Below are 15,525 nucleotides of genomic sequence, written 5' to 3'. Positions count from 1 at the left end.
TAACACATTACGCTCGACACGACCACAAACCGCTACACGGCAGAATGCCGCCCAATGCAAACGACTAAAAGAAGGACATTACAGTACTTAATTGAATTACTGAATAATAGGCAGCTATATCATTGGCAACCCCAATATGCTTAGGCGTAATACTTAACGTGAATGAACACATTGAAAATAAAATTAGTCCGTCATATTTTAATACAGAATAGATTTTGTTTTTATACTATTATTACTACATAACACTTATTAATATCATTAAATTATCAATATTGGTAAAACCTATTAATTACAATACTCAGGAAACACTTTGTACAAACGAAAGTTTCGATTTTTTAATTTTTGCAATACACAATAATTGCAGTCAACAATGAACCTTGGGAGTTCATGCAAGGTAACAAACGGTAATTATTCTACAAATAAACCTTTGGCATTCGCTGCACTACTGTAAACTACGATCAGATATTAATGGTAGAATTTTATGTGGCTGTCCCGGAAGATATTTTCTACTATATAGATCAGGCAACAATAATGACAAAATTTATATTAGTTAGATGTCAAAGTATCATCTTATTCACTCCAACTTAGTTAAGGTTCGTTTTAATGAGTCATTAGAATCACTTAATGTTTTTTTATGCAATAAACTAAGTAAATTACCAAAAAATTATGCTAAGATAAAATTGAATCTACTTCCAACACATTATTGACCGCCCTGCCGTGTCAGCTAATACCTATATGGAGCATGGTAGACGCTTTTATGCTATGAACGATAGAGATAGAGCTATAAGTCCAGACAGATCGTGAAATTCAACATTCAGTAGCATATATACAAAAGCCGTTGCTCCGTCGAAGACTAATATGAAGGATGAAAAGAGGAAGGAAAGCAAACAATTTTGCAAAACCAATTTAATTAAACATAATTTTTTTCTAAGGCTATATAAAACTTAAAACCAGTTACGATTAAATGAAAAAAACTAAGAATTGCATAATTGTCGCAAATGCATGCTGCATTTGCAAACGGAGTAGGTATAAAATCTGCAACAAAGAAATTCTTCCAGTTTACCAAAAACAGCTTCATGAAATAGACGATGGTGCTTCTTGTGTCCTCATTTTGGTTGTAATATTATCATATTATATGAGAATAGAATATTATGATTACAAGTCTTCTCAATTTCAGAATCTTCTGAGATTATTGTGATATCTTATTTGGCTTATTTAATTGTCGCATCAAAAATATAAATATATTTAAATTTACTTCCATAGAAATACATTTTAAACTTATTTATCCTAAGGGACCATAACTAAGCTCCCAGTGTAACCAAATTTACGTCTGTTCCAATTAGTCAATAGATATACAAAACAACAATAAAGATATAAATTAAATTGCATTTCAACGTCCGATTTTTCAATCCGTAAGCGAATGATATAAGTATTTGTTATTAAATTATTTGTGTGATGTGTGAGTTTTTGTACATGGTTAGTAAAGAACGTAGGTAGATGTTTATCTTTATAGGTGATTATTTATCTTCATGCCTGCTTCGGGCCTGATTTCTTAGTGAGTATGCAGAGAAAACGCACATATGTATATGAAACAAACGTAGATTGAGTTTTGCCCACAACTACAGTCTGTTAATATTTTTTTGAGGATGCAGTTTCAATGACGATATCGTTAGAATGCGGACGTATTGCCCATGTTGGTGGAAGACAGGTGCTACGACTATTTCTGTACGGCACTCGTCACGTCGTAAATATTCGTAACGCGCTGGCGGACGGCAAGCATGCACCACGTGCTGCAATCTGCTCTGGTTCAAAATGTAACATTAAAAAAATGCAAGAAACTTTTATTTTTGAGCTCCTTATTCACATTGTGGTAACAATACATACATAGATAATACGTTGACCACGCATACGACATCACCTGTTATATGTATATGAAATGTATATTTTAAAATTTACCGCATGACGGACCGGATGTCGTATTATATAAAACGGTATCTTTTTACTGTCACGAATGATATAAGACTGAGCGAATATGCAATGCAATTTTGTGAAGATGCTCTTCATTTTCCATTGATTATAAATATCGTGCACGATTATTGATCATCACGTGGATGTCGACGATGTTGTTGACTATATTAAAAAACGTAGAATTTAAAAACTAACTACCCTGTTTACATGATGATAATATAGCGACGTGTGTGAATCTCTGTTCTTCTCCACTCCAACACAATTTGATGAATAAATAAAAACGTTAAAAATTAAAATAAATATTCTTTATTGCACTTGAATACATTTGTAAGTATATTAATTACAACTAATGTTAACAAAGGAGGTGGAGTTAAAATTACCTAGAGCAGAATAAGAACGTTTTAATTGCTTCATTTAATTCCAGAAGACTATTTCTTTTGTCTTACAATAAACCAACTAGTAATATGCTATATTTTGTGTTTTTTACTGAATACTTCTATGTCACATTCACGAACTTGCGTAGTCTACTTTCGTTCCCAAATTGTAGTAATAGAATTGACTATGATATCTATCCTGTTGTACCTCTGTACATGATAATCCTATAAGTATTGAGGACATTTATTTTAATCCGCCGCTGATATAATTATAACACATCATCGCAATACATGGTTGGGTTGTAACCTCAATTCCCTCGAGTAAAACAGCAGAGTGAAACAGTGACCGCGATAGAATATCTAAGTCAGAGTATATTATAATATTATATAACGTAACTCTATAGAGTTAGCTACTGCTCAGTTCTAGCCTATATTAAGCTAGAACTGAGCAGTAGCTACCAACTGTTTTTAAAGTTCATTTCACATTTAAGATTTACGTTCAGAATATATATACTAATATTTACATCAAAATTGTTTATTTCATTAATTAAAATTTCGTAGAACGATAACTTATATCATAGTATTAAGTTTAACGTAGTCGTTAAAATTCTGTAAATTCTTTATTAGGTCTTTAAATTCGATATTTTTCTATTAAATAATTTATGGTACATTGCAGTCAATTAAAATTATTAACTTACTAAAATTGTAATAATAAATTGGATATGTTATAGTCATTTCACAAAAAAAAAAAAAACAATAGAGTCGGTCAAGCGTTACATTTTTTATAACTAAAATATATCGATCTATCGTGTAAATTATATTTTAAGTATATTATGAGAAAGGATTGATTTTCAATTAATTGTACATTGAAATGAAGTATTGTTAATTTGTATTCAATTATTAAGCCTTATATAAATAAAGTTTAAAGAGGTCATATTATAGACACGTTCTACATACGCTACACGCGCCGAATGGTAATAACACGAACTGATGATTGGCCCTGTCCTCATTACCATTCTACTCTACCGAAGTTTAACGATGAATTATATTAACGTTTTCAATATTTTTGTCTAACTCTACATAATAATGTTCGCTAAGCCAGTTAACACGAGAACGATATATGTAGTTACAATCAATACCTATAATAAAAATGTAGCTGGCTAATGTGTGTACATCGAATATAAATAATATATATGAGAAATCTTTATGAAATTGGAGAGCTTCATTAACGAAATAGAACTCAAAGGGGAAAAAAACCTCTTGTTTGTGGGTTTGCGCTCAAAAACGGCGAAACCGATTTTAGTACACAGTATCTAATTAATGAAATTATAAGTACTCGACATACAAAGTCGCGGCTCAGCTAGTACCTGCCTATATTATTCACTCTCGGAAACAAACGCGTCACAATAATATGAAAATGCAAATTCCTTTTGTGACAATGCGGAAGACTCTTGAAAAACTAATAATAACGATCGTATAACTTAAATGGTTTATGTTCATCTGAATATTCTCAAAACGTTTCCATACTGAATACTAAAACAACGGATCGATTGGCCTCGTTAAATTAATAAAATGCGTTGCAAGTGAAACGCAGCTACAGGCGCGTCGTTTCCTATGATCATATTATTTGCGTCAACAGATGTATTCTGACCCTCATTCCTATTAGGTAATACCTAACAATGGTTTCACAAAGCATAAGGTAATGAAAGGTATCGGGCTGGCAGCCGGGCCGCCGCGACGGATCGATACAGACGCGGCCTGCCGCTGCCCTGCCACCTTGTATCCCTGCCAATTCTACACAGATCCGCGCAACGCTAAAGCCTCTTTATACAATATACATAAATGGGGATGGTTGACGAAATACCACGGCTCTATATAAAATGGCCACAAACAGTCGCTAACGATCCAAGATCTCACTTTAAACCAGTTCGCACGACAATCTATTTAGGGAGAGCAAACGGAGTTCATTAAATCCAACATACACATTATATTGACGGCGTATAAATAAAAAAACTGGAATTATAATATCATACTTTATAATCACATTAGATTAGGTGAATTGAATTTCTACTGAATAAGTCTCATTTTTACTGTGAAACGTTCAGAATAATTTTACGCCTCATTGACGTAACACAGGATACATAATAAGTAATGACTACTACAATCAAACGTGACCTCATTACTCTCTACATCCTACGTTATCAAAAATCCCGCAGAATAAACTCCGATATTTTCTATATGTAGCTTGATAATAAAATTAATTGAAATATAGTATATTAATGGTAATATGTTATTGGTACCACAAAAGAACACGACTAAATATCTGAACCAAATACAGGACCAACAGGGTATTAAACTTAAATAAGAAATACAAAAACAGTTCTCTAAATATTAAATCTGTTTTCTTGTTCGCCTAAACAGCGAAAATTTCACATTTCGACGACTTTTTTGTACAATAATAATATGCAACTCAATATATGTTTTATATGTTGGCTGAAAAAACAATTAAATCAGTGAGCATGCTTCGGTTAACTCAACTACAAGAACTATCAAGTTCTGTAGTTCTTTCGGAAGGATATGTGGGCAAAACAAAGTACGTTGCTAAATTATTTGTAGATGCAATTGAGGAACTTATTAGCGACCTTTTAGCACTTACTATCACAACAAAGTAGAGGACGGAGAGATTTAATAGTTCCAAGTATCTTAAGAAGTATGGACATCTAAACCGTACAGACAAAAACTTGAAAGAAATCAGACGTTCAAACCATATTAATACAGATGAAAATAAATTTGCAGCTATGTACATCTTCAGTTTGCATTTTTCCTGTCAGCGTTTCGATTACAGCGTTGAACAATAGTCTGTTCTACTCGATAAAATATTTATGCGGCGACAATGATGATTGGCCCTGTCCTCATTACCATTCTACTCTACCGAAGTTTAACGATGAATTATATTAACGTTTTCAATATTTTTGTCTAACTCTACATAATAATGTTCGCTAAGCCAGTTAACACGAGAACGATATATGTAGTTACAATCAATACCTATAATAAAAATGTAGCTGGCTAATGTGTGTACATCGAATATAAATAATATATATGAGAAATCTTTATGAAATTGGAGAGCTTCATTAACGAAATAGAACTCAAAGGGGAAAAAAACCTCTTGTTTGTGGGTTTGCGCTCAAAAACGGCGAAACCGATTTTAGTACACAGTATCTAATTAATGAAATTATAAGTACTCGACATACAAAGTCGCGGCTCAGCTAGTACCTGCCTATATTATTCACTCTCGGAAACAAACGCGTCACAATAATATGAAAATGCAAATTCCTTTTGTGACAATGCGGAAGACTCTTGAAAAACTAATAATAACGATCGTATAACTTAAATGGTTTATGTTCATCTGAATATTCTCAAAACGTTTCCATACTGAATACTAAAACAACGGATCGATTGGCCTCGTTAAATTAATAAAATGCGTTGCAAGTGAAACGCAGCTACAGGCGCGTCGTTTCCTATGATCATATTATTTGCGTCAACAGATGTATTCTGACCCTCATTCCTATTAGGTAATACCTAACAATGGTTTCACAAAGCATAAGGTAATGAAAGGTATCGGGCTGGCAGCCGGGCCGCCGCGACGGATCGATACAGACGCGGCCTGCCGCTGCCCTGCCACCTTGTATCCCTGCCAATTCTACACAGATCCGCGCAACGCTAAAGCCTCTTTATACAATATACATAAATGGGGATGGTTGACGAAATACCACGGCTCTATATAAAATGGCCACAAACAGTCGCTAACGATCCAAGATCTCACTTTAAACCAGTTCGCACGACAATCTATTTAGGGAGAGCAAACGGAGTTCATTAAATCCAACATACACATTATATTGACGGCGTATAAATAAAAAAACTGGAATTATAATATCATACTTTATAATCACATTAGATTAGGTGAATTGAATTTCTACTGAATAAGTCTCATTTTTACTGTGAAACGTTCAGAATAATTTTACGCCTCATTGACGTAACACAGGATACATAATAAGTAATGACTACTACAATCAAACGTGACCTCATTACTCTCTACATCCTACGTTATCAAAAATCCCGCAGAATAAACTCCGATATTTTCTATATGTAGCTTGATAATAAAATTACTTGAAATATAGTATATTAATGGTAATATGTTATTGGTACCACAAAAGAACACGACTAAATATCTGAACCAAATACAGGACCAACAGGGTATTAAACTTAAATAAGAAATACAAAAACAGTTCTCTAAATATTAAATCTGTTTTCTTGTTCGCCTAAACAGCGAAAATTTCACATTTCGACGACTTTTTTGTACAATAATAATATGCAACTCAATATATGTTTTATATGTTGGCTGAAAAAACAATTAAATCAGTGAGCATGCTTCGGTTAACTCAACTACAAGAACTATCAAGTTCTGTAGTTCTTTCGGAAGGATATGTGGGCAAAACAAAGTACGTTGCTAAATTATTTGTAGATGCAATTGAGGAACTTATTAGCGACCTTTTAGCACTTACTATCACAACAAAGTAGAGGACGGAGAGATTTAATAGTTCCAAGTATCTTAAGAAGTATGGACATCTAAACCGTACAGACAAAAACTTGAAAGAAATCAGACGTTCAAACCATATTAATACAGATGAAAATAAATTTGCAGCTATGTACATCTTCAGTTTGCATTTTTCCTGTCAGCGTTTCGATTACAGCGTTGAACAATAGTCTGTTCTACTCGATAAAATATTTATGCGGCGACAATGATGACATACAGAATAAGTGTTGTACAGTAGTTCCGTATAAGGAAGAAGTCAGCTTTCCTTAATATTATTCCTGAAATACTATTACTTGGCACTTTCCTAACATGAAATTGACTTTGATTACATATCTCCGCGAAACAGTGAGCCAACAAGAAAATTAATTGCATTTTTATAAATTAGATGCTTAGTTGATCCTCTCTTTAAGGTTCTATAATTCTGATATTTTTGTACTTACATATACTATATGTCACACACGGCTATACAGTTCGAAATAAGATAAAAAGTTCGGTCCTAAGACTAAGTGTGTGCAAATTTATACTATTTTAGAGTGCCAATTTTGAGAATTTATTTATGTCGCGGTTGATCTCTGAAAAAGCAGCACTTACTTATTTACTATTATGTTCAATGTTTGAATTAGTTACGATATGTTATGCAATTGTTGAATGAAGTCGGGATGGGACGGACAGACTGGGATATTATTACGGTTATCACGAAGTTCATATATGCCTTTCAATAAAACCCTATGGCTCAGTGATTTACAACTATCTTTAGAAACTTTTAATATGAAGATTACCTATTTTATCTAGGACAACATAGTTGTGACATCGATCGGCTGGTGAATTTTAGATTATCACTAACAGCCAGTCCCATAACGATAATATTATCTTTCCGTATCTAATGCATCTAATACCATATATATACAAGTAATCTCCTATTATATGTGCAAAAGAATGGTACCGAGGTTCTTTAGCTTTACAAATATCTGGTACCAAGCTTGCTTATCAATTTACAGTGTTAAAAGGGTGATATGGCAGTAAAATTAGAGGGAAGCATGACACTTCTTCAGAAAAGGCATCGTTTACGAGGTACGGGCGTTACATGACGAATCACAACATATCCGCGAGCTCCTTATGTACATGGACCAAGGTTGTCACTATCTATTAGATGTACCATCAAATTTTTTGCCATTCCATCTACATAAAAATTACTTACAGACTTCTACAGACATAAATAAATGTATGCACTTATAGTGTATAAAATAACAATATATTCTGCAATAAATCATCCCCATTGAAGACTTAAGCACATGTGATTTTAGTGTATGTCCACCAGTATGGCCATAAGATTAGCTAATTTATGCAATAAAGAATGAGTCTTAGGAGACGATTATCATCTCTAAAATACATAATAGGTAATTAGTAGTAGCAGGTAGTTCAAGCATAAGCCAGACTACTGCTCAAGTCACATAAGAAACAATAAAGAGTAATGTCTAGAAAAATATACTATAAAGCTGTCTTATCAATTTTATTATGGGCTCCCATCAGCACACGCTGGCGCACTAATCTCATTTCTACAAAACAATAGCTTATTATAAAAAAAAGTTAAATTGTTTGCTGTTTAATATAGTTATATGCTACAACACTTGACAGAACTTGAAGATACATTGTCATCATGCATACATAAACTGAGAGAATTACAATTGTTATAATGTTGGACAAATAATAATATTTTGACAGCTTAATTTTATGTAAGTTCTATTGCTAGGCAATGCCATTTAACTAAGTAGTACCAAAGATGTATTCATATTTTTGTTTGATGTTTATGTGTAAAACAATACTGTAGTTATGCTGCTTACAGTCAGAAAGCTGATTAGTTTCATGATCTAGTTTTGTTAATTGCTTGCATATTGATGTAAATGCTAACAATAAAACTAAGATAAAACTACAATTAGTTTGTTGATTTAGTTTACAAATAAATATGCAAAGTCATATTTAACTTTGTACACTGAAAATATGGATAGAAATATAATATTATCATCAGTCAAGAATGGAAAAATAGACTATGTTCAGAGATTTTATGAGAAATCAAATTTAAAACAATATAACAAATACAAAAAAATGTAGATGGCATATGAACAAAGGTAGCCAAGGATAGAATGAAATAAAGTAAGACAGGTCTAGAAACCAAATGCTGATAGACAAGTTGGTGAATAATGCACAATTAGTTTAAGGATGGTGCAAACAAAATACTGTATTAAATTTGACATGACTATTATTTATAGGTATGGCATGGAACTCAATTAAATTAATAAAACATAGTATGATCCTGTGATTCTTACTACCTGAATAAAAGTAGCATGAATTATCTGAAATATTTCTGGCTGTATTTGTTGCAAATATATTGAAATCATCATTCAATCTGAAATTAAATGTAATAGAAACAGAACAACCCTTTTTTTGCGAAACATTAAGACACAAACAGACATATTTCTCCTTGTATTTTTTGTTTATTGTTATTTCCTCAGTATTTTAAGATACATAATGACAATGAAGTTATAAGGTAGTTAATATAAATTAAAAAATACTACAAGAACAACATTGTCTTTAACATTTATCAACTTAATTCAAGGTTTCAAATCTGGATATAAATATAAGAAAGAAGTACTTGAAGATCATACATAATGAGAATTAATTCATATTAACATAAGAAAATTGAAATGCATCCTAGTCAACCTTTGATAAATTAATAATATAAAGCAATTGGCATAACACCACAACAAAATTTTAAGTAATTATAATAATGATTGAACTGTTACAGGAGGGTTTATATAATGATGCTAAATAAACAAAACATCAGCTTAATATCCCAGCTGAAGAGATTATTTACTTTATCAATTTATTTACTTTATTTTAACTTCTATAATATTCAAAAGGAAACTTAATGTTTCTGGTATTTGAATTCTCATACCATTATTAATATGTAATAAATATATATAAAGATTATGGATATTATTTTATTACCCTACTATTGGCACATAACAACATGATAATGAATTGATTAGAAATACTGTTATGCAAAACCATATGTTATGCAATTCTCAGTTCTAATCTAATATTTCAAGAGCATTATGCAAATGAATATTTAAATAAACAATGTCATAATAAGGTATTAAATTGTTTCAATTTATATATATATATATATATATTTTTTTTTTTAATAAATAAAAAATAAATATACCAAATTTTTTTGCATTTGTTTATTACAGAAATGGTTAAAAACAATGTAATAAAATATTAAAATATAAATACACATATATATGCATTTTTTGTACACTATGCTAATGATGCCTATTTAATGATGACCGGTGTCCTGGGTATACCAGATATAATAATATATAGATTAACACTGACTAAGTATTTAAACCTGTATGCTAGATTATTATAGAGTAGCTAACGAAATAACTATTTATATATTCTCATCTTACTCCCTTACTAGAGATCACCTATACAAAAATATTATGTCCTTAGTGTTTCCAGCACGAAATTAAGTGATAGTAAATATGAAAAAACTCTTGTACGGAATAAATCACAACCTACCTTGAGATAATGATAAATTTTCTATTCTGAAGACATTGTTAATGTTCCATTGTTAAATTTAAAACCTCACACTTCAAAGTTTTTACCTACGCATTTAAATAGTTATCACAAATTTACGACTGGTGTAAGTTGTTTAGTCAATCCCAGAAGGTCTGCAAAGTTCTATTAATTTTCTCTATAATTACTTTGTCTAATATGACGTATATGTACTTACATTATAGGGATTTGTTCGCGAAACAGGAAATCTTCGCTTCGTGACCTGAATTTATACAAATCGTATGTAACAATTAAGACGTAATTTAATGTTAAAAAACAGTTCATTTATGACCAATGAAATTTCAATAGGTTTAAATCGATTATTTTCTCACTAAGTACAATTTCACAGAATATTTTAAGCACATTTAGTTCAGAAAATGTCACAGTATCAATATGAAATGACACTATTCAATTTAGATCCATACTGATTTTCACATCTAGAATGAGAACAAAAACAGCTGGTGGCATTCAACAAAACTCTTTGTGTAGGTATTTTTCAGTTTTCTCATCATCACGTCACGTCACGACTTAACATAACGAAGCACAAACAAAACTCGGCTTAGAGATGAGCAAAAACCGATAATGATCGTATTTTTTGTTATAATACCGATTAATTCCGTATTTCTTTTGCCGTACAGTTTTTGATGTTTCTTGTGACAAATTTAGAAAAATTGAAGAAAGTTAAGGTACAAGCCCCTTAGGATATTAAAAAATTATCTCAATATGAGCATCGTTTTGTATAAATGATATGAAAAGTCACATACTTCAAAGAATTAATCTGGTATTGTAATGTCCAAAGATTCAAGTATGTTTGATAGGTATGTTACTGCAAAAAAAATTTTTTTAGCTTTTTATAATTTTAAAAAGTTCTGTATAGGAAATGGCTGTATTCTCATTTCAAAACAATGTTTTGTAGTATATTACAATATATAAATGGCTCACATAAACATTGCAATTGTTATTTTCCTTAGTTTTAATAACTAAGGTAATGTTATCGTCATACCGAATATATTATATTCTGACCTATAGTATTATTTTGATTAGACGAGTATCATAGCAAGGAACATAGTATAAATTATATATTATATTTTGTTCCTTGTACCACAGTATTAGGCGTCAGTGTTGCCTTCCTGCGTCTATACATTAATACAGACTATAAATATGTTACTCCAAATATTTAAATAATTTATTAATAGCAGTGTGGCGAGGCTAAATACAGAAAAGGACTACGGAAGCTATTTACATTTACACGGTACGATTTTATCAAATATATATAGTTATAATCTACGTAATTTTTCGGGAGTGGCAGGTACCCATGAGGAGCAAAGTGAATAAAAGTACAGATGTCTTTCACATCTACACATAAAAATGTGAAGCCAGAAGCTGGCTAGCGCCCTATATATATATATATATATATATATGTAATCTAACTCCTCCAAATTTAATTAACAATAGCTTTATTGACTGTGATACAGACTATAATAAAGGAAACATTGCTGTACTATTGCTGAATAAAATAAAATCTTTCACAGTTTTAATTATATACATCGTGTGTTGTTGTTATAATACAATTAAGAAAGTCTATAAAAGTAAATTCACATAGTCATCTTCTTTTGATAGACACAAATTTTTTAAAATTTCCGATGGGGAAGGTATATTTTTATCAACTGTTGAAATAGATTCAATAAGTTCTAAATTTGAGTCAAATATTTCAGTGGTCTGCATATTAACTTCTCCAGAGGCTGGCAGTGTCATTTTTTTATGTTCATTATTTTCCTCTCCAAGTGTATCCGCAATTAACGTAAAATTATCAGATTCCATGTCTTCTAAAGAAAGTTTAGCTCCCTTACGAACCAATTCTGCATTAGCTTCAGATATTTCAGAATACATTATATTGTGGGCTCGTTCTTTTAGATCTGTTATTTCAGAATCGGCATGTTTTTTTCTAAGTTTTTCCACGAGATTGCCTACTTGACGTACGACTACACCTGGTGGTTTAGATGGACATTTATGAGTTCGCTGTGACACCTGTAAATTAAACATTATATTATTATTACAATTGCTATATTTAATTCTGATATATGCGTATAAGGATAGTTCTGAGTATGCATTACCTTGTATCGAAAACTTTTTTCGCATGCTGTACATTTGTAAGGCATAACACCAGTGTGTATACGTCGATGAACTAAATATGATACCCTTTGACGGAAAGATTTTCCTGTAATTACAATTTAAACAGATAAATATTACTTAGGGAATAAAAATGAAGACTAATTTATGTTACTTATTTTTTATTCTGTAATAGTCTTATTATTTACAAAATAACTGCATTTAAAAAATATTCCATAAAATTATTTCAAACTTACCACATGTTTCACAAGAGAATGGTTTTTCCCCTGTGTGAATTCTTTGATGATTGTGAAGAGTTGAGAGCTCTTTAAATGAGCGGCCACAATAATTACATGTATGAGGCTTTTCATCATTATGATATAGTAAATGTTTGTGATAAGACTGTTGAAAAGTAAAAGTTTTATTGCACTGCGTGCATGCATAGGGCGTCTCACCTAAAATTATAAAAAGTTAATAAGAAAAATATAGTATGAAGTATGGATACTTGTGAGAAATACAAGATGACTTTAATGTATAGGCTAAAAAGCTAAATAATAGTACTTTTTTGTTAAAGGTGAGTAATTCTCGTTAAATTGCAATTTCAGCGAGCTAATAGAATATTAATTCTCTGTTAGTAGAAATTACCTCCATAAATACACCAATTTGTTAACCTGTGTGAAGACGTTTATGTTTCTTCAGGAAATACTTAGTTGTAAAGAATTTTTGACATACATCACATTGCCATTGTTTATTATCGGTTCTTTCTAAAGTAGATAATTTATCTTCCTGTATTGGTTCTTGTATTTTTCGTTCTGAGTCCTGTATATCTGTATTAGTGATGGAACTATGATTTCTAGACAGAAGTCCACAATGTGCTACTCTTAAATGAACCATTAGAGAACCTCTCATTTTAAAACTTTTAGGACATATATGACAATTGTATCGTGAAATGTTTTGGTTTATATTTCCATCAGTACTATGCATCAAGCATTTATGGATTTTTAAAACATCACCGTCTACAAATTGTAAGCCACAAACACTACATGTTGTATTTGTTTGTATAAGAGTCGTATCTGCCTTTATTACCGGTACAAACATGGGATTGCTGGCTTGTACACATTTCTCTTCAGATGTTCTGGTTATATCTATAACAGGTACAGGGTTAAGAGAAATAACTGGTAACTTGGGATATATCTTCACATATTTTATCGGCATGTTTGTTATCGATAACGTTGTTTTATTTTTAGATCCAGCTGGCTTTGTCTTTTTTTGAAGTGCATTGCTAGTTTCGTTGAGTAACGTAGTGGAATTTGACGTATTAGTAATATTATCTAGTTTTTCTGAATATCCTTTCGTTGTTAATAATTTTACGTGGGTAAATAAGTGTATGGTCAGTTTGTCTAATCCACTTACTTCTTCCTGACATACTTGACACAGTATTTTATTTGTAGAGACATGTATTAGTCTATCTCTAAGTGATTTCACAGAATCGAATACTCCAGTATGTGTACATATTGGGCACGATAAGGATGCTGCTGTACCACTCATTGTAATTACTACAAACACTTTTAGAAGAAACAAATTAATAATATTATTTCACTAATAACGCGTGGTCGGTATGCCGCAGTAGCAAACTGAAGCGCGAAACTAAATCTAATGGGTTATTTTTAGACGACTGCGCATTTATTCTTTTGGCGCCATTTCAAGACAGTTTTCACCAAAGTTTCATTCATAGCATTATATTTATATCATGCGTTTTATGAATAAAACTTAATTAATAACAATTACGTAATTGAAAATGAAACATTGAAAGATGGACGGTTACTTTATTATTAAATTAATATTTTTCATTATTTAATCATGACAAAATAAAGGAATATCAATAATTGTAATATTGTTGCGAGAACCAGGGTGTATAATAGATATAATATAGAATTCGGTAGTGTAAGTTTAGCCGTGGTTGTTTTCTGAGGAAATATATATAAAAAATACCCTGAGCATACAGTCATACTGAAATATTTGTCCCGAATCAAATTAGGATTATCAGAAACCCCGAGACCGTAAATACATCAATTATTTTGTAAAAGCATATGAAAAAAATATTGTTTTAATAATTTAAATGGTTAATTTGTCCATATATTTTAATCACTTGTCATGGTTGAAAGAAATTGTATCCTTGATTAAAATTTCTAGAGACAGTTTCATTTGTCCTCTTTACAGGAGGATGTTCACAGGCACGAGATCACTGCTAATTTATTGACGCCCGTGTTTATTTTGATATATTTTGACATAGGTACATGGTGATAATTTAACAAACAAATTTAGTGTTTTGACTAATTATTACCTTGATTATGTTGTTTACGAAACGAATCTTAAATTGAAATTATTGGTCACGAAAATTTTTGTATATTGTATAAGTATAAAATATACAAAGTTGAAATATAAAAGAAAAGAGACTTACTGGAGACTGAAGGTAAACAAAAGATACTAAATCATTTAAGTAAAATTAAAAATATTCGGAATTTATATAAATGTGTTAAACGATTTTATTGATATGAAGGAAATTTTAATTACATTCGATTCTGACATTTATTTCTATTATGTGTACTATTGTTATATCTAAACAAATTAACTTACATTTGGATAAACTATTTACAAAGAAAAAAATATCTTTGCATTATTAGTTTCGAGTCCTCATTGGTATGAAAAACCAATTGGTACAAAAGGCATAAAAACTTTCGGCGTTTTCAGTGTATCGTTCATATTAATGGATATAACTTAAAAGTTATTTAGTCTTGTTAAAATCTAAATTACCGGTTAGTAAATTTTTCGATTTTGTAAAATGTAAAGTACTTAACAAAC

General features: G+C 31.0%; 2 protein-coding genes across 3 annotated transcripts in view; both read right to left on the bottom strand.

The window, feature by feature from the left end:
- LOC131844487 (E3 ubiquitin-protein ligase TRIP12) overlaps window positions 1-11,375 on the bottom strand; it is a 59,620-nt gene extending 48,245 nt beyond the window's left edge. The window contains exon 1 of the mRNA XM_059193392.1: window positions 10,733-11,375. The gene's annotated coding sequence lies outside the window, so the exon portion shown is untranslated. The remainder of the gene's footprint in view (window positions 1-10,732) is intronic.
- A 618-nt stretch (window positions 11,376-11,993) lies between these two features.
- Window positions 11,994-15,462, bottom strand: LOC131844399 (zinc finger protein ZFP2). Of its 2 annotated transcripts, none has more exons than XM_059193282.1 (5): window positions 15,301-15,462; window positions 13,335-14,310; window positions 12,921-13,118; window positions 12,669-12,772; window positions 11,994-12,582 (listed from the first exon to the last, which is right to left on the bottom strand). In XM_059193282.1, the coding sequence occupies exons 2-5, from the start codon at window positions 14,209-14,211 to the stop codon at window positions 12,136-12,138; spliced, it is 1,626 nt and encodes a 541-aa protein (XP_059049265.1). In that variant the 5' UTR covers window positions 14,212-14,310; window positions 15,301-15,462; the 3' UTR covers window positions 11,994-12,135. The 2 variants fall into 2 exon arrangements, with proteins under 2 accessions (XP_059049265.1, XP_059049264.1); XM_059193281.1 differs by lacking the exon at window positions 15,301-15,462 and adding an exon at window positions 15,125-15,145 and having other exon boundaries at window positions 13,335-14,228.
- Window positions 15,463-15,525: the final 63 nt, after the last annotated feature.

This window comes from Achroia grisella, unplaced genomic scaffold (genome assembly GCF_030625045.1).
Source record: "Achroia grisella isolate CSIRO2021 unplaced genomic scaffold, CSIRO_AGI_Agris_v1 utg402, whole genome shotgun sequence".
Classification (NCBI taxonomy): Eukaryota; Metazoa; Arthropoda; class Insecta; order Lepidoptera; family Pyralidae; genus Achroia; species Achroia grisella.
The sequence above is the reverse complement of the archived record's forward strand: the minus strand, read 5'-3'. Positions and strand labels throughout refer to the sequence as shown.